Genomic DNA, 27,315 nt, shown 5'->3' with positions numbered 1-27,315 from the left:
TGCCTGATCTCTGAGGATTCAATATTCCCATGATAAGAGTTACTAACACTCTTGCATTAAATCTCATAAACTCTTAGGTGGAGATTGACATGTTCTCAAAGTATTTGTGGCTCTCTTGAGATTTTAGGCATTTTCTTTTTTATCTAGCTGGGGGGGCGGGGAATCTGGGCCTGAAGATATTGCTAACCACTCTTTTAGAAAGAAGCAAAAGGCCTAGTTCACAATCATAATTAACATGTTTTGATTGATATAGCTAAGAGTTGTACAGTACTGCAAATGTAGTACTTCTATTTCATCTCTTTATTAAAAATCAAATCAAAATGGGCAAAGCACAGAACTATGGATAATAAACAATCCTAAAATTTGCTCACCTGGGAATAGATTCCACTGAACTCCGTGTGGTTCACTTCCAATAAAATTATGCTATAAGTCTTATCAATTTTCCTGTTTAAACTGCTAATGATTACAGGATTTTTGCTACTGAATGAAGTCATTTCAGAGTATAAACTCTTAAATAAGATTACCTTCTGTAGTAATGATCAAAACATTCATTACAGAAATGTTCCCCACAGGACAGATGATACCATCTTGAAGTATAGCCATTTTTAGCACACCTAAAACAGAAAACATTTAAAAACTCTGTTTACCAAAATGATATGCTTTGCAGTTTCAAAATGCTTCAGACTGGCTTTTATATTAAACATCTGTGAAGCATTTCTACTTATTCATACCTGAAATAAAAGGCAAGAACAGGAGCTGTATAACAAATATGTATCGGGGATTTCCTGTAACCAAATTCTGTTTGTAAGAGTACAACATTCTATCTTCTTTCTCCTCTAGCTGATTTTTTTTTAGGAGAAACCGATATAAAGCTTTTTGCCTAATCTATGGATTGTCTTCCTCTCTGTAAGGAAGAGTTTATGTAACTTGTAAATATTTTTGCAGAGTTTGCATAGCAATCAGATCATTTTATCTGAAAAGAGCACCTGTTATATATTTTCATCCTAGCGTTTTTCCCACATGTGCAGGGTCTGCTTTTTGGGTGGGTGGGGGAATCAACCAAATATTGATCTGTTGGTTGCGACAGGAATTGACCGACCGGCTTGTTGCCCGAGCCTGACAAAAGAGCACCTATGTGCATTTTGAAAAATGCAGTCTGTAATGAGAAATTCAGAAGGAATGCTGAGGCCACACAAACACTTTAGAACATCTACTGGTGTTCCAATAGTCCTAGTCCTCCTCCTCCTACTCTTTTGAGCCAACAGATTTTTGGTTGTTTTTTTGCCAGCATTGAGAGGAGAAGACATCTGTTCCATGTTTAAGTAATGGTTCTGTCTGGCTAAGGATCACTGATCAGCTTCAGCCTTTACATTCAGCAAATTTCAATAGCTAAGGGTGGATTTGAACCTGGTTCTCAGGAATTCTGCTACAACACCTTAATCACTACACCGTACTAGCTCTTGAACCAATGCTTTGAAATTAACACAGTGATGATGGAAATGAATACTATAACACTGGAAGTATACCCTTTTGTCATCAATTACACAATGAGTTGAAGAACTCAACTGTTTCTATATCTGAGCAAACATTTTATTGTCGGATATAGAAACAGCTGAGTTCTTCAAATCATTGTGTAATTGATGACAAATTGAAGATTGCTTTGAAGTTTGGACTGCATAAGTTATTTGCTTGATTTCCCCCTTTTCCCCCATAGTGAAACGAAATGAAGTAAATGTTAATAATTTAATTATATAACATGACATGAATATATAAATAAGATTAATTTTAGTGAAATGATTTCTGGGCAATAGCAATATGCAAACCTACACTTTAGAGACTAGCTTTGTTTAGTACATGAGACAGGTAAGCTTTGTGGGGTTTTCCCCTTTCTTTTCTCTTTGTTCTTTTCTTGGCATAAAATAATAAAATGAATAGAAAAATAAAATTAAAATTCCTGAATTAGAAGAATGAGGAATTATTATTATTATTGTTGTTGTTGTTGCTGTTGTTATTATTTAAATGTATACACTGCCAGACTCTCAGCAACTCTGGGCATTTTACAGTTGTTAAAACCTTTAAAAACAAAGAACAAATCCTGAATAAGAACATTAAAATCTTAAGAACAAAAGTTTCTTGGACAGCTTGCCAAAATATCAGAGGATTTCAACACTGGGATTTATAGGCTGGTAGCAACCAAACTAAAACTGTTGCAAACCCCAGTGTTGAGGATTTTCAAAACTAGTCCAACCTAAAGTCCAAGAGAATCAAGAGAGGTCAATCTTACATTGGCTTTACTCAACTGAGAACAAACAAACCAGTCAAACTAAACTTTACCATGCTGAAGATCACTTGCTGAAGATATGAGGACCAGGGAAGATTGGGAGGGAGGGGGTTGGAGCGGAAGAAGAGAGAGAAGGACCCAAACCTTTCGGCAGCGCTAGCAAAGCACACTGGGCAAGATGCAGTACAGCCTGCTTTTTCGCACTTCCGATATTTCTTCTCTGATGTTTCTTCATCATCCTCAACTGCCTCTGCTGCCTTTCTCCTCACCTAAGAGGACACAGAGAACTTTGTGACTAAAGAAGCCTGTGCAGTTGCCCTGTTTACCGCTGTTTACTGATAACAGCCTTAATTTCTACTGCATCTGTAGTTGCAACCCTCTGTATTCATATGGAAATGCTGCATGAGTAGCTGGGCACAGAAGAAATAATTTTAAAAACCTAACAGGACTTTGTAATGTTGTGTACATGCCTTACTTGGGGTAAAGCAGATAATTAACAGTAGCCCAATGATCCAAAGGTCATAACTAGTTCTTAGATGCAAGAGGAGCTAGCCTCAAAAAGCAGCATTCCAGGTAGATCACTGAAACTGAAGACCAGTTCTGGAGAACTTAAGAGAAGCTCACTGTCTACTGAGACTGATGCCTGCCACCTACATGTAACATAACTTGCTAATGTAAAATCATTTGGACACTACTTAGGGGATTCTAATTCTCTCATTTTAAATAGAATATATTTATATACATATAATGCCTGGTTGAATAGAGTTATGAGGATTACAGTAAGTCAACACAAATTGTACCAACTTCCAGTACTATGAAATAATTCCCTTGCTTCTTTGTTTCCAGTGAGAGGGAAACTTGATTTATTTCTAAAAATGTCAGGACTCTGCATCTATAATGTTATTTATTTAAAGGGTGATGGGGGAGGGGGATAGGAATCTTTTTATGTTGTAAACTACTTCAATATTCAAGTTGAAAAGAAGGTAAATTTTAAAAAAGCAGCCACACAATAGGGACACTGAGATTCAAATGCTCAGGTCCTAATGCACGGACACATTTTGAAGAAATGCCTTACTAGGGGTCTCACATACTTAAAGCTGTGTTCAAACATTCAAGCCTCCAAGTCAACAATTTCCAGTGCAAGAGAGGGGACATAATAATTGCCCTTGCCCCCTCCATCCATTATCATTGCCTGGCCTTCTGCTCTCCATTTGCCTGGGAGATAATGGTCTGCAGCAGAGGATTACTGTGTATGCACGTTGCTATCCATGCAATGTACAACCTTGTGAATTCACTGTTCTGAATTACCCAGGGATTTCACCCGAGTAAAGCAAGCAGTCTACTACAAGCCTTCACTCTTCCAACATCTGGACAGAGGCAGAGCCAGGCAACAGGAACAGAGACAAATACAGCGGGAATAAGATGCATCAGAAATGCAAATGCATTCTCAATGTAAAGAAGGCGTAAGTGATTACCATTTCCATTTCATTAATATATTTAGAAAGGCATACAGTACCTGTCTCCCTGAACTTCTCAAAGGAAGATTATCAGATGCTTGGTCTAAAACTGGTACTTTTTTCTTCGTTCGCACTCTTCCAGCTGACATGGTACTGAAGGATAAAAAAAAGAGAGAGAGGACATTAAGAAGTCCTCTTAGAGGAAAGTTCTGAAATGCCCTGCTAAGCTTCCCTATGCAAGAGAGGAGGTCATATTTGGTCTTACTTATGGATACCATTGCAGCACCATACAGCCATGGTTCACCTGTCAACTGAGCTGGGAAGCAGGAAACTAAAATGAAGAATTTACATTTAGGACTACAGCATAAAGAACAAAGAGTAAAAATAACAAAAGTCCTCATTCCCTCCCCCCCCCAAAGGAATGTAACATCCATGGGTTAGCTAGATCCTGAAGGAGGTCTCTGTTGGTTTGTAAAGGTCTTGGCAAGAAAGGGGAAGAATGGTTGCTGAAGAAAATGAAGGAAGGAGCTCCTTTATGGTCAACATAAGGTTGGATCCATAGAAACATACCCAAAGATTGTTGGAAAAAATATGTAAGCTCTACACTTAAAAGGTTCCTCTGCTGAATTTGTGGGAGCTCTCTTTTCTATCACCAGTAGTAGCTATAGTCTATGTAATAAGTGAGTTCTCCTCCATCTCAGGAGAGATATGGGGAACAACCTGCTGGAAAGGTATATTTTGCCAGCTTCAGAACTAATCAAGATATTAACTTTAATGAATACCCTCTTTTGTTCTGAAACTAATAGCCATAGGTCTGCAGACAAAATAGGAAACTATAATTAATGAAGAACTGCCTGATTTATTTTCAGCTCACTCAAAAGGAAGAATCAAAGGAAAGCTCATTCATATGACAGCTTGTGTCAGAAACTTACTCTTCTACGATCAACTTCTCCATCCAGTTTTCATCTGCCCACCATGAAGTCCCCAGGAAAACCTACTAGTAGTTCTCTAGTTTTGTAAACCAAGTGTGATGGAATGGAATTATGAAGGCCAGGCTCAGGGAGATAAACATTTTCTTAGCTCCCCAGAAGAGCGTGGGAGGAACAAGGGGATGAGACTGGCACCTCCCTGAGGAATTCACACTGTTGGGGCTGGCTGACTTTGGGAGCTGGGGTTTCAGTCTGGGAAGATTCTTGCTAGAGGTTGTAGCTAATAAACATAACTGGACTGAATTTGCATTGTCTCTTGGAGTTCCTTGGGCTAGGCCTGACATCAATCTTCCCACGCTCTTCTGGGGAGCTACAAGCAACAGCAGAAGAAATCCTGGCATGACAACTTTTCATCCAGATCTTCAAATCAGGATATTTTGAGGTATACCTAGGTTGATAAAATAACCCTCACAGAGGATGGATGCCTCATCCAGGTACTGTAAATGTACAGAGTCTCCAAGCACAGGAAATCAGGAGCAGTCTGATAGCACCTTTTCCAACTAACAGATGTTATAAAAAGGTGTAAGCTTTCAGGAGCTTTCAGGTAGCCCACTTCATTAGATGCATAAAGTGGCTCGACTGATTTAAATTGAGGTGAGGCGGGAAGGGGGAAGGGAGGGGAAGACAAGTTGCTTATGCAGATGCAGATTACATGTTAGATAGACAGACAGACAGACTTTATTACAGTCCTAACCAAAAGGAAAAAAAAGCCCATCAAAGTAAAACATTGCAAAACCATGGAGTTACAACTCATAGCCGGGGTGAGTTTTGCATACAGTATAACACAGCCTGGCAGCATCTGAAGACACAAAATTGTCTTTGTTATCTAATGAGTAATGTAAGTAGAATAAATCAGAATGCTCTGGAAATTTAGAGAAGAGAGGGGAGGTCAACTGCAAAGGAGTGCCCTAAAGAATTGGCAGTATAGTAAAACACGGGCTGTAGTTTCTGTTGCACCTGCATGACAGGGGCACTGCCATTTAGCAAAGGAGAATTTCCAGTATTTCCCTTCCAATGCTATTCTTCTGAATTTTGAAACAGTGATCTTGATCAAATAACTGGTCAATTTGTATTCTGGAAATCTGCTTCAGGTTGGGTAGTTATATGCAAGTATGGGCCTGCTGTCTACCCAGATTTACCCACCCCAAAAGATCAATAAACAAATCAATACAGCCAAATTGTTTCCCATGGAGGACCTATTAAAAGACAGACCAGAACAATACTGGGGAGCCACTCAAGCACATTATTAATAAGCTACAGCCTGTACTGGACAATGACACTGTACTTTCTCAGGCACTGGATGACAGGCTCATACTTGCGTACAAACAACTACTCTATCATCCCTTTGAGGTTATCTAGATCAGGGAACAGACTCCACAAGAAGACAACAATCCTTTTTTTGAGATAGGCAATGGATCTTGCAAGTCTGACTGTGTTTTATCTTTCCTCCCTCTTATACCTCAATGAGTCAGGGAAGAGATAGCCTGAAATCTCTTCCTAATACTGCCTCCTTTCCCAGGGCTTAAGGATAGCTTCTGCCCTTTTTGTTTTTGGAATGGCTTCTGAATGGCTCTGAACGTCCTTATCTGTGGCTCTGAATGGCTTATCTGTGGCTCTCTACACCCCTAGCCTGAAGCAAATTCTCACAAGCAACAAGAAACAACAGGGCAATGATGCTCAAATGGGAACCAGACCTGCAACAAACCCGGATGTCTGTCCTCCCACACATCTACAACAACAGCATCATCACAGACCCCAACAAGTACACACACAAGATTAGAGATGCCTTCACACGCTCTTCCTCTAATACAATATAAGCCATCAGCTCCCAGCAATGCCCCTTTAGATTCTGTGTAGGACAAATTTTGTGAAAAGAATTAATGGACAAAGTCTGACATCAGGACTCAAAACAAGGACAAACTGATATCAGAGTATTTCAACCTGCCAGGACACTCTGTTGAAGATTTCAAAGTGATCATTTTGGAAAATGAGACTTTAACAGCACTATTGAATAAGAGATTACTGAACTCACATACTTCAAAAGATTTTAGGCTATCTCAAAAGGTCTCAACAAACTGAAAGTGTTTTTAACATATTACAATTGTTAACTGATAAGGTACTGACAATCTGTCTCATATGTAACCTGCATCTACATAACCAACCTGTCATCCCCTCCCTTCCTCCCCACCATTCACTCCAATTTAAGCCCTACATCAGTCAAGCATTCTATGCACTGATGAAGTGAGCTGCAGCTCAGGAAAGCTAATGCCTTTTAATAAAATGTGTTGCAGGTAGGCCTTGCTTAACAACTGTTCATTTAGTGACCATTTGAAGTTATGACGGTGCTAAAAAGGTGACCTACAACTGGTGCCTGAAGTTACAACTGTCGCAGCACCCCTGCGGTCACACGATTGCAATCCGGGCACTTGGCAACCAGCTCACATTTATGATGGTTGCAGGGTTCTGGGGTCATGTGATCACCATTTGCAACCTTCCCTACTGGATTCTGGCAAGCAAAATCAATGAGGAACCATGTGATTCGCTTAATGACCACTGTAAAAGGTTGTAAAACCGTGTTCAGTTATGTGATGATTCACTTAATGACCACATCACTTAGGGACCTAAATACCAGTCCCAATTGTGGTCGTTAAGCAAGAACTACCTGTAGTCGAAAAGGTGCTACCAGGCTGCTCCTGATTTTTGGCTGCCATAGACTAACATGGCTCTCCTACAATGTCCAAGCACAGGAATATATGTGTGCTACCATCTATTTTATCATGATTTATCATATATATCATAACTGACAAATTAAGTCAAATACATTTTAATTCTGCCATGACAAAATCACCAGCTTTTTCTCTTTTTCCTCTACGCATGAAGTACTGTTTAGGTGAAGATTTTGGAAGGAAATTGACATTCAGCTGAATTCATATCAGTTGTAGATTCTTTTAAAAAAAACGAGAACTGAGGAATCAATACACCATAGAAGATTAGCAGGAACATCTACAACTCATCAGCTCCACAATTTCTTATGGGCTATAAATAAGAAGATGGCTTGCAATTCCATGAGAAAGAAGAAAATGACGGTTCTCAGAAGTAAAAAGGGCAGCTTTCTGTTTACCTAGGAGTCCAAGCACCCAATTTTCAGATGTTCAAGTAAGTCAATCTGTAATAATACAAAAGAGAAAGAAAGCATTGTAGAAACAAATGAAAGTGCATAAGCAGCGCTGAATCCTTTTTCTTTATGGAAGTCGCACTCCACCCAATTCCTCTTTTCCGCAAGAAAGAGAAATATCACATCAACTCTAGATCATAATCGAAAAAGCTTTAGGCAACAATCTCCCTTGATAAATTCTAGGGAAGCGTCTCTTAGAATCCCCCCAATTCAGCACTTCAGTGTCTCCAAGGAGACAAACTGGAGCAAAACCCTGCCTCGAAATCGTCCCTCTGGCCTTCTCCTAATCCTGACAAGCTTCGTAGAGTTTTCGGGTTTTGTACACGCGGATTTGATTTCACCCTGCCCCTGGTGCTGAAAAGGCGCTCTGCCCACGGCTCAGAGACGAGATAGGACGGGGCGGGGGGGGGGCTTGTTAACAACAGAGAGGCTGCTGCGTCCCGGCACTGAGAACAAGCTCGAGGGCGAAGTCCCCGGCTGGCGTCCCTTTAAAAATCCAGGATCTGGCAGGCAAGAAGGAAGCCCTTCTTCTTCCGCAAATGTCCCCAGTACGCGAGGGCACATATTCTTCTAACAGAGGATCCCCCGTGCCGGGCATCCAGCGTGGGGGAAAGAGACGAGAGCCGCCGCAGGTAGAAGAACGGCAGAAGACCTCCAGGCCCGCCTTAACTCCCCCACCCACCCACAAGCGGGAACGCCCGGCTCGGCTCCTCCAGCCGAAGAAGCCCCGACCACACGCTTACCACCGGCTAGCCCTTCCCGTTGGTCCACCCAGCACCAGCTCCCGCAGCAGCTGCTGCTTCCGCTGGCCTCAGCACGTAGCGTGTTGGGCAAGGGGAGGAGACAATGTTGCGAGCCTCTCGCTTCCTCTCCTCCGCGCGCCGGCGCGCATCTGCGCCTCCGGAGGATCGAGGAGCTGAGCGCTCAGCCTTTCGCCGCCTCGTCCGAGCCGCTGCTCTTCCCTAAGGTTACTTTTTCCTCCACTTTGTTCTGGTTGCTGTTATTCTTTCTCTGTTCCAGGTCGAAGGAAAGGCCGTCGGATCCAAACTAAGCAGCAACACCCATTTATTTCTGTTTGGGTTTACATAGCGGGTTTATTTCTATTTGTATGAACACCCAGGATAGTTGGTATAAAATGTAACAGTAAAATCAGTACAGTGAACAATCAAAGTTAAAATTGATGTATTTTCGTCTTAGTGTGTGGCTGCATCTGGTTGATCTTGGCTGAACTTCAAAAGTTGGCAGGGTTAGTACTGGGGTGAGAGACCACCAGAAAATTTTAAGGAAGTGGGATAACAAAATGTCTTGGAAGAAGCTATAGCAAACAACTTCCCTAATTTGCCAAGAGGACTACACTGATATTTCAGTGAGGTCTCCAGGAGTTCAGATGCACTCAAGGAAGTTTATGCTGGCTTGAACGGACTTGATTTAAATTCAGAGACTGCAGATTTACTCATGTTTGTTCAGAGTAGAGGAAGCAATGAACACTATGGGCTTTACTTCTGGGTAGAAAGATTCAACTGCAAGTAACATTATAGCCCAAATGTGGCTTGCTGTTTTAAAAACTTAAGAAATGGTTTATGGACTAATAAAACATCTAGCAGCAGCAGAACAGTCTGAAGACCAGAGAGTACAACCAGTACATTTTAATTTGCTGAAAAGCTAAGCAGCATTTTAAAAGAAGTTTAACATATTGTCTAAAGCTAAACAGAAAGACCTCTAGGGAGGTTTTAAATAATAGAATCACACAGGCAGAGATGATTTTTCAGGTCACCTGCTCTACAGAAGCCATTAAGGGCTTTATGGATAGAGCCTGAAATAAGCCCAGTGAACTAGGGAAAATGGTTCAGCTGCACCACTCTGTTCTAACTGCACTTTCTGAATACTCTAAAAGAGCACCCTTGCATCATCTGGAAAATTAAATTAGAAAAGCAGCCAGGAAAGTAATGGCTGACATCAATCTCTTTTTTTTAAAATTATTTATTTTATCAACAAATCAAAGACATTTTAAAAAGAACACCCGCTCTTTTTTTTTATAGTCTACGTATGGTACATGGTATCTTCTACCTCACCAAGACACGGGGCAGAAGATATATCCTGACATTTAACAGTGTCATACTTTAGTCCATGGGGAGACTTGGAATGGAGCTAGATGCATTCCAGTAAGATCTTGATTCCTCCAAAACCAAATGAGAATTAGCAGATAAGCAAATGCTAAAAGGAATCTGGATCCACGGCTTTTAACAGCTGGGTGGAAGAGAGAGGCTCAATGTGTATCAATATTTAATGTCATACAAATTTTGACTTTTTTTTTTTTTTGGCATCTGGTTGCAACTTTACTCTGCTATGCCCTTACAGAGGCAAAGAGAGAGAATAGCAAGGTGGTCAAAACCCAGACCACAATACAACCTTTCTTATTGTTGTATTATATTTCGACCAGCAAATTAATGTTGTGGGAGGAGATCTTTAGTCAATCTCCTTAATGTTGGCTGGGAAAATACGTATTTAATCTATTGGAAGTAGGAAGCCACCCAAGGAAACAGTTAAAAACTGGGCAATAGCTATGATGGAAATGTGCTAACAGAAAATCAGGAAATTGTGAAGGACTTCAATGAATTATTCGCAGCTGTCTTCACTGTTGAAATGAGCAAGGAGAATTGATCACGTTCTGAATCAATTTAGACTTTTGGATACAATGGAATTCCCAGTTGGTTATAGGTCTCGTAGCAATTTGGTAGCACTCATAACTCGTTTGGGATTAGAAATTGTGCTGAAGTCCTCTTAACATGATTGTAACTCAGAGGGCATCATTCTGCCCTTTCTCCTTTCCCTGTCATGCAGAAATATGTGTACATTTGTTAACATAACCATGAAACACACCCTTTCTTCCCTCCTTCCCTCTCACACACATATGACTTTCACTTATTCAGGAAATCAGCAATACATTATGGAATCCATGCTGTGGAATGAACTAGGAAGAAAGCCAAACATAATTCTTTAAATAGCCATGAGTGCAAATAATAGCTCTCTGCATAGGATGCAATATGTTATTTAAAAAAATAATGATTTTTAGTCTGTGGATGCAAAAATCATTACCTTATGAATGTACATGAAAGTTTTAAGAGGAATGTTAATAATTCACAGGCAATTTTTGGATATTTTATGCTGTACAAAGGTTATCTGAGCAATGGAACATTCCTCCAGTTCCTCTAGAAATGAAGATTGTGATGATCCTAAGTTACAATGGGATCGAGTGATGACTGAAAAAGAATGGCTACAGTGCTGGGAAACAAGCAATATTGGATTTCATAAAAATGAAGAACATCAGTAAGTATTCTGCTAGCCCAGGAGTCCTCATCCCTTTCAGCCTGATGGTCACTTAAAAAACAAAACAAAACATTGGCAGTTTGCAAAATGTCTGAGAGGGGCCTGGTCCATTCACAACATAGTTGCCAAGGGGATGTGACCTCTTTTAAACTGCCTACTTGTGACGTTATTCCTACTCTACCATCTTTGCTTTTGACCTCTTTCTGGCCAGGGGCACTGAGCTGCAGTCACCCATGAAGTTTATCAAGCCCATTTGGGCTCAGAGACATTCTTGAAATAAAGGTGATACTGTGGCTCGTATTTTGCTTTAGCGTGTCAGCTTCTCTTTCTTTCTTTCTTTCTTTCTTTCTTTCTTTCTTTCTTTCTTTCTTTCTTTCTTTCTTTCTTTCTTTCTTTCTTTCTTTCTTTCTTTTTTGTACAAGAGTCTAGAGAAGCTCCTGAGCAACACCTGGGGACCCTGGTACTAGTGCTATGTTATAATGTGTTTTATGGCAGAAGATTTTTTTCCCTTCCTCTTTCCATCTCTCCCTTCTCCTCACGTTTATGGTCACAAAAGACTTACTTACACTCATAGCCATAGAAATGTATTTTGATGGCTGTTAATTCAGAGTAGTTAATTATCTTCTGCAAATTAGCTTCGCAGAATCACAGGGTGCATTCTTGCTCACTTACTGAAAGTATCATCATCATCATTATCGTCCGCCTTTTATTTTGTACAGTTCAAGGCAGCATACATAATACACTTGCCTCCTATTTTCCCCACAACCACCACCCAGTATTTGCAATACTCAGAGAAAACAAACAGTATGATTTATTAGTGAGTGAAACCAACCATGTTTTCTTCTGTATTCTTATTACAATAAATAAACAAATCTTTTTGCTAACTAATTTTGAAATACTGAAGAAAAGCTCAGTGCTTGAATTGGTATTTTCCTCCCCAGATTATTAATTGGTTCTATAAGTAGAACCTGAGTGTGACAATCAGTTACTTTATGCTGTTTAAAACAAATAATATTTTCTTTCTTTTTTGGTAGACTCCTGAAGAAATACCTGGATATTTTTGTCAACGGCAGGAAAGAACTAAGGATATTTTTTCCACTTTGTGGGAAAGCTGTTGAAATGAAATGGTAAATGAATGGTCAAATCATTTCAGTTTTATCTAGATATTGTTATACCACTTCATGGGTATAAACAAATAGTAGCAACCAATAAAATATGGAAAAACAGATTGTGTAATGTTGCTGAGTCACTCGTATGTATTTTCAGCCATCATGTGATCTTCTGCTTCACCAGACAAACTCAGTCCCTGTATTTTGGAATGTTCACCTTGCTAAGTCATTCTCCTCAAGCCAAGAAATAAACCAGCTTTCCCCAAGCTCCATCCTCCAGAGCTTTGGACTACAGCATCCATCATCTATGAGCACTGATGGGCTACTGGGACAGATAGAGCTGTAATCCAAAACATCCGAAGCCTATCTGGTTGTGAAAATGAATGAGAATTTAAACAACTCCAATTTAAAATGTCTTTATAACTTAATCAGTTCATTGAGACAAGGCATTGTCTGTTAAAATAAGCAGGAACTGTGCAGGGACTCTAGCAAGCAGTCAGACCCCTGGAAGATAGCCAGAGATGTTAGCTGACAGTGATGGAACAATAGAGAGGCATGATTAGAATAGTTGAAGGTTGAAAAACATGTGGCCATCCAGATATTGCTTAATTATAGCTCCTTGGGTGAGGCTGTTAAGCCTTATGGCCCAGCAACATCTGGAGGGGTAATAGCTCCCCACTCCTAGAATAATCAATAAAAGATTGAAACTTGAGTTTTGAATAATATTGCAATCCATTCGGATGCAAATACTTTTTAATTTATTATGGAAGTCTTTATGGTAACACTGCTAGTATCCAAATGGATTTTTCTATGCTTTTTTGGTTTGATGGTCACCAAAGAAATCAATGTAATTTGGGTTGTCTCTCGCTTTTAACGGAATGCTGGGGGAAAAAATCTCATTCATTACATCAGTACAGTGATCCTTTACGATGCTATGTTTTGTCAAATGTTCCCAGTTTATCAAAGATCCACCAACTGAGTGGGTTTAATCAATATGGAAATAAACTTTTAAAATGTAAGAGTTAATAATGTAGACAGATTTCACATTCAAAGTAGATGCTGCACTCCACCGTGCATCGACATCTTGATATTCCATTTTAAGTAATTTTATTATATCAATATTGAAAAAAAGGGGATGAAGACACCTTGTGTTTTTAACTTCATGGAAAAAATCCCAGTGATATTTAGCATATTGAAAACTCTTAGAGAAACTAGAGAAGCAAGGTAAGATAAAGCATTCAGTACCACTTCCTACCCTTCCATTGCATTGTGCTTCTGTTTCTTCAGTCCAAAGCTTTCTTTGCTTAAAAAAATAGCTAGAGCTCTTTTGCACACAATATGCTGATTGTTAGACAATGGCAGTTGTCCACTAACACCCAAGAGGACTTTGATCTATCTTATTTGATTGTAAAAAAAAAACAAAAAACCCTCAATAACACTGAAGTAAACATGGCATGTTTTATTGTTCCGTATAGGTTAGCTGACATGGGACACCATGTGGTTGGTGTGGAGATCAGCGAAAGTGCACTGAAAGACTTCTTCACCGAACAAAATCTTTCATTTACGGAAGAAATGGTTCCAGAAATCCCTGGAGCTAAATTATTGAAGGTATGCATTGAACCCTCTGTTTTCTTTGTAGAAATGTATTTATGTTTATTAGTGTAGCTTAGCCTAAAAGTTTATCAGTGGCCCAAAATCCCTGGTTTACTGCAAACCATGATTTAAAATATGGATCCTTGCAAACCATGATCTAAAATAACAACAATGACCATTGAGCATCATTAAAATACATTAAATGAAATAATAATATTGATTATTCCAGAGGTAGTATAGTAAGTAATTAAGAGCATGAGGGTATTAATGCTGAAAGTGGAAGTAAAATCTGTAATTGTTATTGAAAGGATAGAATTTCTTGATGATAGAAGTGAACTTCTTGATGAGAACTGAAAAATTCATCCCTCCTTTTAAAGTTCCTTTATTTAGGCTGAAATCTTGAATAGACACCTTGCATGTTTAAAGTCAGATACATCACTATCCTTAAGCATTATATATAATATGTATATACGTTTATATATATTAATGCTCATCCTAAGTGAAAAATTAATATATTTTATCGCTTTTATTATTTTAATGCTTAACTTTTAATAATTTTCTGCCTATAGGAATGGTATAATATTATTACTAATAAAATCCAACTAATAATAAAATAAAGTAGGATATTTAGATGTTAAGAAATTGTGTTAATTACATTTTCTGCCATGTTGCTTTATTTTTGATTTTTTTTAAAAAAAGTTCATTTACTTTTCACTGTAGAGCACATCTCTGAATATTTGTCTGTACTGTTGCAATATCTATGATTTGACCAGGTAAGAACAAATTAATACTGAGTCTTTCCACACATTATAATGCATTTGATGACATTCAACTCCACCTGTAATGCAGCATAGGTAGCATCTGTGGGAAACAACATCTTGCTCTGGCTCAAGTGTGTACATGATGTGTAATCTGCTTTTCATGCCATAAAAACAGAGCTGAGTTCACCCATCGTGCTAATAGTTTGTTAAATGGGTTAGATTATACATAACATCAAGCGAGGGATCAACTGTCTTTTCAGGCATTGGCACTGTGCCATAATATTGTGTAATGATGTAGGTCTCTGAAATGATTTTAAAATATTTTAAAATGGCCCAAAACTCACTAGTTCATCAAATCTCCTGATATTTTGATACTCTTACCATAAGATCTCATGCAAGAATGTTGACATTAGATAGCATCATTGAAGCAATGAGCATGAAACTGAGCAAACTGAGGGAGACAGAAAGACAGGAAGGCCTGGTGCGATATGGTTCATGGGGTCACAAAGAGTCGGACACAACTTAACGACTGAACAACAACAAAAAAGTGATTTCACCAGATTTTGGGGATTTTTGAGAAAAGATCAATTTAGTCAGGGGCTTCCTGGGTGCCAGTTATGGGTTTGTAGATGCTGTGCCATGTGCCATAATCTGTTGGTTCACAAATGAGGCTAAGCCAGAATCAAACACACCATATTATGGCTTAGTATTATGTGCAAATGAAGCAATTATGTCAATTCATTTTTTGATTCTTGGATCATATTAAGCACAATGCAGTAAAATACATTCTTCCTAGTTCTGTAGAATGCTATGCATCGATACCAAAGCTGTATCTTTAGGCTGTTTCTTGTTCATGTGAATTTTAAAACGTTTTCTCTTCTGCTTTTTTATGCAACATTGCTTTTCTGGTATGACTAATTGCACAATAATAACACATACAATTTCTGATGTGACTTTCTCTCTCCTCCCTGTAGCACTGTGACTGGTCATTTTGATGGGATTTGGGACAGAGGCTCTCTAGTAGCTGTTAATCCTTCTGAAAGAGAACGGTCAGTAACTAATATTGCATTTTATGTTCATATCAGGATCTGTGGTGTTGGTCACTGAAGCCTTCGGTGCTAAGGAAATAGCCCTTTCTTCCTAAGTGAATAACTTGCTCCAGTCATTCTACACTTGGGGTACCTTTACTAAATAACTTCTGGCACATTAAATGAAATGATTATGGAAATACCTGACACAGACTGCAATTAAGGTCATTGCATTTATGTCACTACTTGAACTGCATTGTTACAGGTAACATGTAAGGTGTGGTTAGGCTTGAATGCATTCAAATACTTCATTTCTCTTCTACTGACAACCGCTGCTGCAGCATTGCCGTAAGAGGGGTCAGAGAGGCAGCGCAGTGAGTTAGTGCAATGGGCTGAGTGTTCCGAGAAACCCATCAAGATGTAGCTGGCCGTATATAACTGTTGCTTCAGGGTTGGTTTCCACTCAGAACAGTTTGGTATCCAAAATAGCTTTTCTACAATTCCTTGACACTTTTCCCCACAATTGTTTCTTTATCCTTTTGGAACCTGTACTGGGCATTGCTTACATCTGGACTTTTAGAATGTCGAGGGTTGCTTTTAGAATTTAATTCTTAACCATCTTGGATGATGTTACTTGCTTCTGGAGTTATTGACTGACATATTCGGATGGTGATCTGTGCCTGCTCTGGACAGCGCTACCCATCTTTCATTTTGCAGCCTGATAACCAGTAGTCCCCAACCTCCCAAACCTGACCTCTAGTCAAGGTTGACTAAGTAGGTGCTACTGTAGGTACAGCATGAATCTACTGTGATATAAACAGGAGTTTAAAAATGTGTATGATACATACCGCATAAAGCCACAGTTTACAGAACAAACCATGATTGGCTGAGTTTACCCAATGCAATAATGACACAAACGTATAGTTTACAAAACATAGCAGCTAGGTTCCCATGTCACAATAAATCAAAACCAAACAAAATAATGCTGTGGTGTAGCACACTGTACAAACCCAGCCAGTGTGAAGCCTGAACTGAAAATTCAAATAGGAACCTGCTTCTCCTTCCCCAGGCACATAGATGGGTGAGATCCAGTGTGCTGTAGTGGTTAATGTGCCAAGGAGATACAGGTTCAAATCCACCTTCGACTATGAAACCTCATTGGATGACTCTAGGCCAGTCACTCTTTCTCCACAGACCTACTTCACAGGGTTGTTGGGGAGATAAAATGAAGGAAGACTCCATGTAAGTCTCCTTCAGCTCCCAGGAAAAGGATGAGAGGGGAGGAGGAAGCAGCAGCAGCTACGTGGTTTCACACTCCACACTAAGCTGCAGCATAGTTTTGGTTTAGCATAATTATAGGAAACTAACCTTTGTAATAAGTCAGTTGTATTCTCCAGATTAGTAAGACAATTGTGTGAATCAACCCAATTGTGACTTAAATCGGTGTAAGAATCATAGTTTATTGTGTTGTGTGAATCCAATCTTTCTCATATTAATCTTGCATCTTCAATTCTTTCTTTCCCCAATATGTGGTTCTTGTCCTTTCCTTTTAGTTATGCCCAGTTGATCCTATCACTAATGAGTAGAATGTGTCGCTGTCTTCTAGTTACTTTGTTATATGATGCAAGAAAACACAAAGGTAAGATATTGGAGTTAAAACCTCAGCTAGATATTGTGAGAATCTTACAATGATTTACAACCTTTGGAGCTGGAAGTAACGTCTCAAGATTAATATGGAACTGGGTCAAGGGATTGGTCTGGCACAATTAGACAGCAGCATGACTTTAGCAAGTCTGAACAGATGGGGGCCCTCAGTGAATGTTGGTCTGTTTTCGTACATCTTTCCAATACTTTTACTGTATTTATTCAATGATATGTATCTTTTTCATGGGTTTAGCTTTTAAACTGGGCAACCATGATAATTTATTTTTTTTAAAATCTATTTAAAAACACAATGTAGTGCAAAAATATGATTAAAATAGGCAAGATCACTAATGTATAAGAACATAATTTAATGAACAATCTAAGTATACATGGATCTCCAGGATACAGTGATTGCAGTTAATTTTTTTTTTAATCCACAATTCAGTGTCCTAGGAATCTGCCACAATTTTTTAGCACCCAGTTCAAAACTAAAACTGGGAGTACAGTTTTAAATATCAAGAGCAAGCCTTTGCATAAGGTTTCTCAGGTGATTGTCCTTTTTTTTCACGCGTATCTACTCCCGTTCATCTAGTTTTGGAAATATAAATGGATTGTTACAGACTGAATTGACATTAAACTAACTACATCCCTGAATTCTCATTTTTTAAAAGTGAACACTTAGGGCCATGGCTGGTTTCACTTTAACTTCTTATGTTCATCATTTCTATTGTAGGTCCACCATTCTATGTTTCTGATTCAGAAGTGGAAAGTTTATTTGGTGAGTCGATGGAACAGAAGTCTTAACTTGCACTTTACAGTTGCACTTTACAATTGCAGTTGCCTCTTCAGGTGGGAAAATGCCTTGTCAACAGACAAGGAGGGGACAGAGCTGTCGCAACTGACCCCCAAACTAGGACCTTAGCATGCTATTTGGGGGAGGAGGCGCTGTTAAATCCAAATATCTGATCAATCTAAATGAATGGCATTTGTGTCACTTTACATTATTCACATAATCAATGTAAATGGCATCATTTGTACAAAAAAAATCTTGGTTTAATAGACAAAACACTCAATTTAATGAAAAATTTGTCCATTGCATGCAAAGTCCACTAAACTGAGGTCTGTAAAATAGAGGGTGCATCAAATAATCCCATCGACTGATGTGCAGGTGTAGTTGCACATATGAAGGATCTCTTTCTCTCTCTGCAGATGATTCCACTATTTGGAGCAGAGCTGCTGTTCTTCTTGCCTTCTTGCATTTGTTGTTGTTTAGTCGTTAAGTCGTGTCCGACTCTTCGTGACCCCATGAACCATATTGCGCCAGGCCTTCCTGTCCTTCACTGCCTCCCTGAGTTTGCTCAGTTTCATGCTCATTGCTTCAGTGATGCTATCTAACCATCTCATCCTCTGCCGTCCTCTTCTCCTTTTGCCTTCAATCTTTCCCAGCATCAGGGTCTTCTCCAAAGAGATCTCTCTTCGCATTAGGTGGCCAAAATATCTGAGCTTGAGCTTCATTATCGATCCTTCCAATGAGCAATCAGGGTTGATTTCCTTTAAGATTGACTGGTTTGACCTCCTAGCAGTCCAGGGGACTCTCAAGAGTCTTCTCCAGCACCACAGTTCAAAGGCATCAATTCTTCGGCGCTCCGCCTTCTTTATGGTCCAGCTCTCACAGCCATACATTACTACCGGAAAAACCATAGCTTTGACTATGCGGATCTTTGTCGGCAAGGTGACGTCTCTGCTTTTTAATATGCTATCTAGGCTTGCCATAGCTTTCCTCCCAAGGAGCAAGCGTCTTTTAATTTCATGGCTGCAGTCTCCGTCTGCGGTGATCTTGGAGCCCAAATAAATGAAGTCTGTTACTGCTTCCATTTCTACCCCTTCTATTTGCCAGGAATTGATGGGTCCAGATGCCATGATCTTAGTTTTTTTAATGTTGAGTTTCAAGCCAGCTTTCGCACTCTCCTCTTTCACCCTCATCAAGAGGCTCTTTAGTTCTTCTTCACTTTCTGCCATTAGGGTGGTATCGTCCGCATATCTGAGGTTGTTGATGATTCTCCCTGCAATCTTAATTCCGGCTTGTGATTCTTCCAGCCTGGCATTTCTCATGATGTACTCTGCATATAGGTTAAATAAGCAGGGTGACAGTATACAGCCTTGTCGTACACCTTTCCCTATTTTGAACCAACTTCTTGCATTACGTACTCTTAATAATGCCTGGGAGCTAATGGTTAGAAACAAATTTGGCATTTTCTATATTGAAAATATGCAGGGATATTATGCAAGAACATTTGTTTCCTAAACTGGATCCAGAGGCATATGCAGTCCAAAAACAAGCACAGGGAGTATATCAAAGCCCTCAGTGTATATCTGCTATTTGTTTTGTGCTAGAAAAAAAGAAACTTGGGTCTGCACATCTAGCAAACAGATACTGTATCCTTCCAGTTCAAGGTTACCCTCCATGTTGAGTCCTAGTAATTTAATCTAAATTCTTGGATTTATTCTAACTCTCTTTAAATTCCAGTGTCATAGCATGCCCTTTGTATTCACCTTTCCTAATTATCTTGAACAACATCTGCGTTGCAGGCCTATGATAGGGAAATTTCCAGCCTATGTTGTCTGGATTGTGCTACATGGAAAAGTCTCATTTGTTTGCACTGCTTCCAGCTAGTTGGATCTAGAGGTATGCCAGGGGAAAACATTCTTGTAGCCATGGTCTTCAGCTTGCAGAAGGCTGTACAAGAGACAGTAAAGAATACCTCATGATATTGTGTAATTCTTTGTGCTAATCTGCCCCTTAAGATATTGAGCAAGGCTTTGTGAGAACAGACCTTGGGAAGTTGAAAATTGGCTTGTGGCAGCAAATGTGGTGCCCAAGAGATGGTGCAACACCTTCTGCTAGCGTGCATCTTAAAATACTGGGCAGGTCCTTGGTGTGGCATGAATCTTGAGAGATTGGCCAAGGTCTTTTGCATGCCTAGTGCTAAGTGAAGCACAGCACTGTTTTTTAATTCTCATTTCTCATGCAAAGGTCTTGTTCTAATTGGGAAATTCCTTCCATTTATGGAGGGGCTGTCCTCTATTGGTAGGGTACCTCTGGGCCCAATGTTTAGTAAGAATAACTTCTCACTATAAATACACATGATTGTATTCTTACTCTTGCTACTATCTGCTATGGCTGCCTGACGACATTCATAGTTTTCTTTTAGTGCAAAAGCATGCAGAGGGAATAGCTTGACCATCATACACAAATACAGCAAAGCCTATCAATAGCCTCCCCATAAGTTAAAGCACCAGGTTTCCCAAATGTATTTTGTAAGCACATTAAAGTGATTAAAACAGATTTTATCTTAATAAATAGCAGCATATAAAGTTAGGGATCCTAATGCCCAGTATTATTTTGATAAGAGATACTATAAAAATAAGCATGATCTTTTTTTTCAGTACAAGGCATTTATAATGTGTAATAGAGGAAGCGGAAAGAATAGTTCAAGCAAAACCAGAACGATAATGATTGTTGTAAAAACCATTGAAAGAATATGAAAGATTGTTGTAAAGATCATTGAAAGTCATTTTTTCCTTTCTTTCCTTTCAGGAAACAACTGCGATATTCAGTGTCTTGAAAAAGTCCATAGTTTGGAAGAGCGACATAAGAAGTGGGGTTTAGATTATTTATGGGAGGTTTTATACCTGATCATATTGAAAGAGCCATGATGACCCCCTAGACTTTTAAATACTCTCAGAGGATGAGGAGGACCACTTGGTTTCCAGACACCATAATATTTCTGGTCTGAGGATCAATCATTCTCAAGATACTTCCTTCAATTACTGATATCTCTGATGGCAATTTATTTGAAAATTCCCTTTGCAAATAAACCTATGTTGTTAAAATAGAATCCCAAGAGTTACATCAGGATTTGGGTTTTCTTCCCATCAACCGGGTGCACATTGATCATCAGCATTATGCCAAGCTAAATAAATAAGTAATTGCATTACTGGCTGGAAAAGGTTACTTTGGCTGTAGGATGTTCCATGAAATGTCTACCTAGAGACCTCCTACTTGATGTGTGTTTGCTGCCTTTTGTGGTATTTCCTCCTGATCCACTGCTTGCTGCATGGCACACAGGTTTTCTGTTTGCACTAAAGACTGTACAAGATAAAGATTTCACTCAAGTCAAGTTTCAGGTTGGATGACTCCATGGTTGAGTGTGTGTAGTTTTTGTGACAAGGATTCAGAAGAAGTTCTCCACAGTTGCTTTCCAAGATTTTTTTTTTTCAAACACTACTGGAAGATCCTGATGGTCTCCTATCCAAGAAGCAGCAAAGATCAGCTTGGGGCTGGTATCTGCTATGAGGAACAAGTACAGCCAGGGCAATCTGAGGCAGTGAGAGAATATGCCGACATGCAATTCCAGAAGTTAGAATCATAGAATTATCAGCCAGTTTGTGCAGATTGTTTTTTTCCCCCTGCATACTATTGTGAATATATTTTTTAGCAGTGGTAGGCATGACAAAAGTTTGGCCTTGTTTAGGAGGATGAGTCATTTCCTGAAGCAGGAAATCACCAACTGGGGGAGGGAGAGATAAATAATAAATTATTAACAAGGCTTGGGAGACTTTAAACTCCAGTACGTTCTGCTGATACCATCATGCTTGGCTGTTACACCATCCTGTCTGGCAAAAGAGAGCACAGTATACCAAAAGCTGATTCATACTTTGTGGGGCAATTCTATTTGTCAGAGCTACAGCCCATAGCCAACACATAGGCACAGTCTCTGTTGGTTTGCCCCAAACATTGTTTACCAGTTCTTTACTTGAAAATACTAGATAGTGGTTTACGAAAGGTTTGCGGCAAATGAGACCTGCTCACAGGTTTACAATCTGAAAAGCACAACCTAAAAAGATAAAAGACAGGAAGAAGACGACAAATGCGGGCATGAGTTTTTAAACTGGAAGCTCCTTGTAAGTGGAAAAGAAATAATACATGGAGAAGGGGAGGCAAATGCAGCTAGTTTCTCAATGGAAGGATGATTACATAAAAACATCACTGCAGACATTGTAGGGCATGAGCCCTGGTACTCTATGGTAGCCCAAAATCAGACTCTCATAGCACCTTTTAAAACAGATTTTATTATAAGGCATAAGCCTTTGTGAGCACTTGGCACATGGGATGAAGTCAGGTGGAGTTCACAAAACCTTTATGCCTTATAATAAAATGTTAGTCTTTTAAGAAATGTACTACCAGACTGGATATGTTATGAACTTTACTCAGTCAAGTCTATTAGGAAACATTTGTTTCTCTTGCTTTATTTCACGAAACAGTAGTAGAGACGTCACAGCAAATATGTAAGAGTGATGTTCTGATCTGCAATCAAAGAAAATAGGAATAGCTCAAACCACATGCTTTATAACCACTCCAGCACCATAATAGTAAATGGTCATTGATAGTCTGTTTGGTTTGCACTGCTATGCCACAAACAGAGGAAGAAAGGTAGCTAAGAGACCATTGTTCTGGTGCAGTGAACAACCAAACTAAACTATAAGCTAATCCCAAACCAATCATTGGCATTTGTACATGGGCAATGTATTTCACAGGGTGGACCCAGGTGGGGTTCTTCCCTCTTTAGTCAGTTTAGGGGACATATAGGGTAGCTCCTTGCTTAACTGGCTATGACCTTGCCATCTTTTCCATCCACCCCATAAGTGAAATCAGGGATGGAGATTAGACACTATTTGAAGGTGTTGGGAGGGAATTTCACCCATAAAAATACCAGGTTTTGCTTACGGTATGTACTGCCTTGTTACCATTACTGCATCTCTGTAGGTGGCATCAAGATCATCAGATACATTTCAGGGATAATTGGTTATAGTACTCTATTCTCCCCAAATGAGGACCCCAGAGATCTATTAGGGGTGAATATACCCAAGTAATAGGAGATGCCTATGGTAGCTTCTGCTACAATGGTAAGTCCACATCTCTCGCAACTGCCAACAGCAATCTGCCACATTGGATGGATAGCAAATTCAACTGCACATTGCCAATTCTTTCTTGTCCTCCAGAATTAGCCACTGAAGGCACCGGAATGAGAAAGCCAGTATCATGCTGAAACTATGCATGCCATTGAGAATAAAAAATAGTTCCCTGTTTTAATCTAATCCTAGCAGTGAGTGGTTACTGCTTCCTAGCCTGTTCTCTCTCCCTAAAAGGCACTCTGGGTGCCATGTAAACATCTGTGATTACGAAAGAAAGATGATTTGTCCAATTATCTCGTATATCAGAACACTGATATACAATGTTCATTCATTCACTGAATTGTCTTTCTGCCTAATCTGTTGCATAAAGGAATCCAGAGCAGCAGTTCCCTTGATGTCTGTCCTTGCAGGCTTTTTTCCTAGAAGTATTCACTGCATGGGGACATGATGGGACTTTAATCGTATTTCAGAATAATGATTCAGGACTGACCATGTGGCAGATACCCAGCAGACAGAATAGCTAGTAGGCTGAAGAAGAATGGTTGGAGAGTTGACACTGCTGACTGACACAGGGGAATTTGAGCCCACCTACCTCAGGTCATGAGCATGAAACTCAGTAAACTCGGGGAGGCAGTGAAGGACAGGAAGGCCTGGCGCAATATGGTTCATGGGGTCACGAAGAGTCGGACACAACTTAACGACTGAACAACAACAACCTCAGGTCAAGGTGGTTCTGCAGATCCCAGATCCCTGAACCAGATTGTCCTCCTATTCTAACCCTGCCTGCCAATTTAGCAAGACTGGGAGCTTAAAGGTGGTGGACCTGCTTTTACTCTCTAATGTATGCTGCTTCCTAACACAGAAGAACACCAGGAAGCATTACGGCTGCAAATTGTCTTTAGGAAGAGCTTCAGCTAATCGTATAATACCTTCTTCATGCCAACATTTCTTTTATGCTTGCTATAATTTCTTTGGTAGCTAAATTTCTATTTTTGATACTGATCTGCTCTTTAGTGGCCAATCAATATTCTTTTTAAAAACGACTTCCCTTATTATTATAAGTTGTGTAACATAAGGCATCTTGGTAAGTGGAGCTTTGTTTTCCTCACTACAACACAAACTGCAATGTACATTAAGCTATTGAAAGCCCAGGAACTTTGTTCATTCGTTAATTCATTCAGACCAAATTAGATCATGGAGGATCTCGAAAAAGGTGCTAGAAAAACTAAAGGAGGCAGTATCATGGGAAGACTTGCAGGGGTGATAGGGTTCTTGATCTGCCACTAAAGACTCCTTTAAATCAAGCTCAACGTTTGGACCACACAGGTGTAGCCATGTTGTTTTCCTGGCAGCATTACTAAAGTGGTTTACCATTGCCTTCTTCCAATATCTTTTTTTTTTAATTCTTTTTTTGACTTCCTAGTCCAAGCTACTGCCCTGGAATTTTCTGGTTGTCCTTTGTTAGTCATGTTCTTTTGGGATCAGCCAACATCAGCTACGTGCTTCCATCTAGTAATGTCTGATTTTTTAGATTTTTGTTACTTTTTAAAATACCTACCAACTTAGTTGATAGGAAGTATATTTGACGGAAGAGTCTTTTTAGCAAAACTATGAATACAGGTAGTCCTCATTTAGTGACTGCCTCGTTTAACAATCATTTGCAGTTACAGTACAACAGTGATGAAAAAGGAACTTTGCAACCAAATTTGTGACCTTCACAGGCCTGTAAAGCAAAGGAAAGCTGAAGTAAGATCATAAGCACAGTCCCAGTTTCACTTAGCAATCGCTTCACTTAACGACTGAGTTGTGGTCACTATAGAAGGACTACCTGTATTTAGTGCTAATCAGCCAAGGCTGCCAAACCAACTTTCACCCTTCCCTGCTTTATTTATTTTAGTGGACTTTAATCTTATGTGAGTTGTTTGTGAATAAAATCAGACTCGCTAGCCTTACATCCCCAAATTCACTGGAATTAATTGTAAAAGCTACGTTTACATGGAGTGTATTACAATTGTTGAGATTCATCTTTCAGTGATTCAGGTACATAACTCTATCTCCTTTCTCTCACATTACAACTAAAGAAGAAAAATTGAATGCATTAATTATTTGTATCCAGGTGTTCCTAACGCAAGAACTTTTGTGAATGTTTTCCTTTACAGGGATTTTCCTCAAGAGGGCAGCAAACACCAATGCAAGCTTTCATTACAGACTATAGCTGTCAGTGCAATCCGCGGAAAGGCCTCTGAGGTAAGAGGGTCTTGTGACCACACCAATGTGACCAGATGGCACAGCGCCCCCTCCCCAAGCAGCGCAACAATCCTCTTAGAGTTGTAGTAATGACCGCCAACGCCACTGATAAAACAGAAGTAATGACAGAGCTGCTAGATCAGTCTGAGAACAATCTGCTTGAATGCAAAGTGTGCTTTGAAAGATATAACACAGAGAAAAAACATCGACCGAGGAACTTACCGTGCGGGCATGTTATGTGCCTGGAGTGTGTCATGTCTCTGGCCCACCCTCGGAATTTCAGGCTGGAGTGCCCTTTCTGTCGCAGAGCTTGCAAGTCTTCAGAGACCAGTGACTGCTTGCCATTGTTGCACCTGATGGAAATCTTGAGTCCTTCAGCCAGTCAAGCTCCAGTTGCAGGAAGGACAGTAGGGAGAAGGGAAGATGTGGCTGCCCCTGGATCTCAGGTCTTCACGTTTAATCTTTCTTTTGGAGGATGGGGAACGCTGATCAATCCCACGGGGATTGCTGCGTGTCAGAGCTCTAGCTGTTTAGCCGTGGCCCACGATGGCAAGAAAAGAATTAAGCTGTTTAGCTTCAATGGGAACTGCATACAGCAGTTTGGAGAAAGAGGGCAATCAGGAAACGACCTCAGATACCCAACGGATGTTGCAATTACACTGGATGGTCACATCGTCGTCACAGATAGCGGGGATCATTCTGTCAAAGTGTTTGATTTTAATGGCAGAAGCAAGATGGTCATTGCAGAGTCTTTTTCTTTGCCGTGGGGCCTCGATACTATGCCACAAAATGACATAATCATGACCGATGCAGAGGCAGGCGCTCTGTATCGCTTGTCTGCCGACTTTAAAAAGGGAGAGTTAAAGGGCGTGAAAAAGTTGTATTCTAACCTATGCTGCCCAAGGAAAGTGGCTGTTTCGCAAATCTCCGGAGCCATCGCAGTCATCGAACATTTGATGGCAAAAGGGCCGTGCTATGGCAATACCAGACTGAAAATCTTCAACGAAGACTTGCAGCTGATCAGTCAGGTGGACAGCTTTGGCCTGAATCTTGTCTTTCCTTCCAAAGTCCATGCCAGTGCTGTGGCCTTTAGCAGGGAAGGGCAAGTAATAGTAACGGATGCTTATAACCAGGCAGTTTTCTGTCTTGGAAAACCTGAAGAATTCCCTGCATGTAAACCTTTGATAACCCAGGGTCTTTCCTACCCATTGGCATTAACTTTCACAGCAGATAATTCTCTAGTTGTTTTGGATGGTGGCGATCATTCTTTAAAAATATATACCGTTAGCTAAGTGGGAGGGACTGATCTAGCTCACAATTTCAACGAAGCGTATAGAAAGTGCTTAATTTTCCAACTCTTAAGCACTGGTGGGTTTGAGTCTTTTCTAGGCTAGCTATAGTGGAATTCAGTTCAAATGAGCTGAAACAAACTTAGGGCTACAGTTTTATATCTACCTACCTGAATGGAAATCATGTTAACTTATTTCTGAGTAGAACTGTGCTGCAAAATGACCATCCCTCCTAGAATTATTGTAGTGAAATATATGGAGCCATACATGACCTACTTTGAAACTGTATATATTAGGTTCTGGACAGGATGAGTTTCTCTCGGGTTATTGATGGTACAAAGCTAGACTGCTTGATCCCCTACACCAGAAAGTTAGGGTTTCTTAAAACAAAACAAAAGACAACTTCTGCATCAAAAAACAATTCGGATTTATGTTAGTT

General features: G+C 39.8%; 3 protein-coding genes across 4 annotated transcripts in view; 2 read left to right on the top strand and 1 right to left on the bottom strand.

The window, feature by feature from the left end:
• The window catches only part of KDM1B (lysine demethylase 1B), a 50,038-nt gene extending 24,084 nt beyond the window's left edge, over nucleotides 1-25,954 (bottom strand). The window contains exons 1-5 of one of the 2 annotated variants that reach the window (XM_088130732.1): nucleotides 8,646-8,725; nucleotides 7,849-7,893; nucleotides 3,798-3,891; nucleotides 2,426-2,550; nucleotides 525-614 (exon numbers count right to left, since the gene is read on the bottom strand). In XM_088130732.1, the coding sequence (XP_087986858.1) occupies nucleotides 525-614; nucleotides 2,426-2,550; nucleotides 3,798-3,887 (305 nt within the window). In that variant the 5' untranslated portion in view covers nucleotides 3,888-3,891; nucleotides 7,849-7,893; nucleotides 8,646-8,725. Of the gene's footprint in view, nucleotides 1-524; nucleotides 615-2,425; nucleotides 2,551-3,797; nucleotides 3,892-7,848; nucleotides 7,894-8,645; nucleotides 8,726-25,809 lie in introns of those variants that run through there. The other variant, XM_088130731.1, reaches the window with a different exon arrangement.
• Nucleotides 8,734-21,263, top strand: TPMT (thiopurine S-methyltransferase). Its single transcript, XM_007427826.4, has 9 exons — nucleotides 8,734-8,869; nucleotides 11,078-11,229; nucleotides 12,264-12,356; nucleotides 13,814-13,946; nucleotides 14,652-14,704; nucleotides 15,667-15,741; nucleotides 17,274-17,359; nucleotides 18,098-18,142; nucleotides 20,963-21,263. Exons 2-9 carry the CDS (start codon nucleotides 11,090-11,092, stop codon nucleotides 21,079-21,081), a joined length of 744 nt encoding a protein of 247 aa, XP_007427888.1. The 5' UTR covers nucleotides 8,734-8,869; nucleotides 11,078-11,089; the 3' UTR covers nucleotides 21,082-21,263.
• NHLRC1 (NHL repeat containing E3 ubiquitin protein ligase 1) lies at nucleotides 25,842-26,879 on the top strand. The gene has a single exon (XM_088130909.1). It carries the CDS (start codon nucleotides 25,842-25,844, stop codon nucleotides 26,877-26,879), a length of 1,038 nt encoding a protein of 345 aa, XP_087987035.1.
• The last annotated feature ends 436 nt before the right edge of the window (nucleotides 26,880-27,315 follow it).

Source organism: Python bivittatus, unplaced genomic scaffold, assembly GCF_059951505.1.
Source record: "Python bivittatus isolate LINGU-HERP-01145 unplaced genomic scaffold, Pbiv_v1 ctg000840_np1212, whole genome shotgun sequence".
Lineage (NCBI taxonomy): Eukaryota > Metazoa > Chordata > Lepidosauria > Squamata > Pythonidae > Python > Python bivittatus.
Note: the sequence above shows the minus strand (reverse complement) of the source record. Positions and strands in the feature narration are given on the sequence as shown.

Excerpts from the sequence above, each read along its gene's own strand:
- TPMT (XM_007427826.4), top strand. The coding sequence starts at position 11,090 with ATGGAACATTCCTCCAGTTCCTCTAGAAATGAAGATTGTGATGATCCT. Across the intron at positions 13,947-14,651 it reads CTGGAGCTAAATTATTGAAG|AGCACATCTCTGAATATTTG; the intron begins GTATGCATTGAA and ends TTTTCACTGTAG. Across the intron at positions 14,705-15,666 it reads AATATCTATGATTTGACCAG|CACTGTGACTGGTCATTTTG; the intron begins GTAAGAACAAAT and ends TCCTCCCTGTAG.
- NHLRC1 (XM_088130909.1), top strand. The coding sequence starts at position 25,842 with ATGTCTCTGGCCCACCCTCGGAATTTCAGGCTGGAGTGCCCTTTCTGT.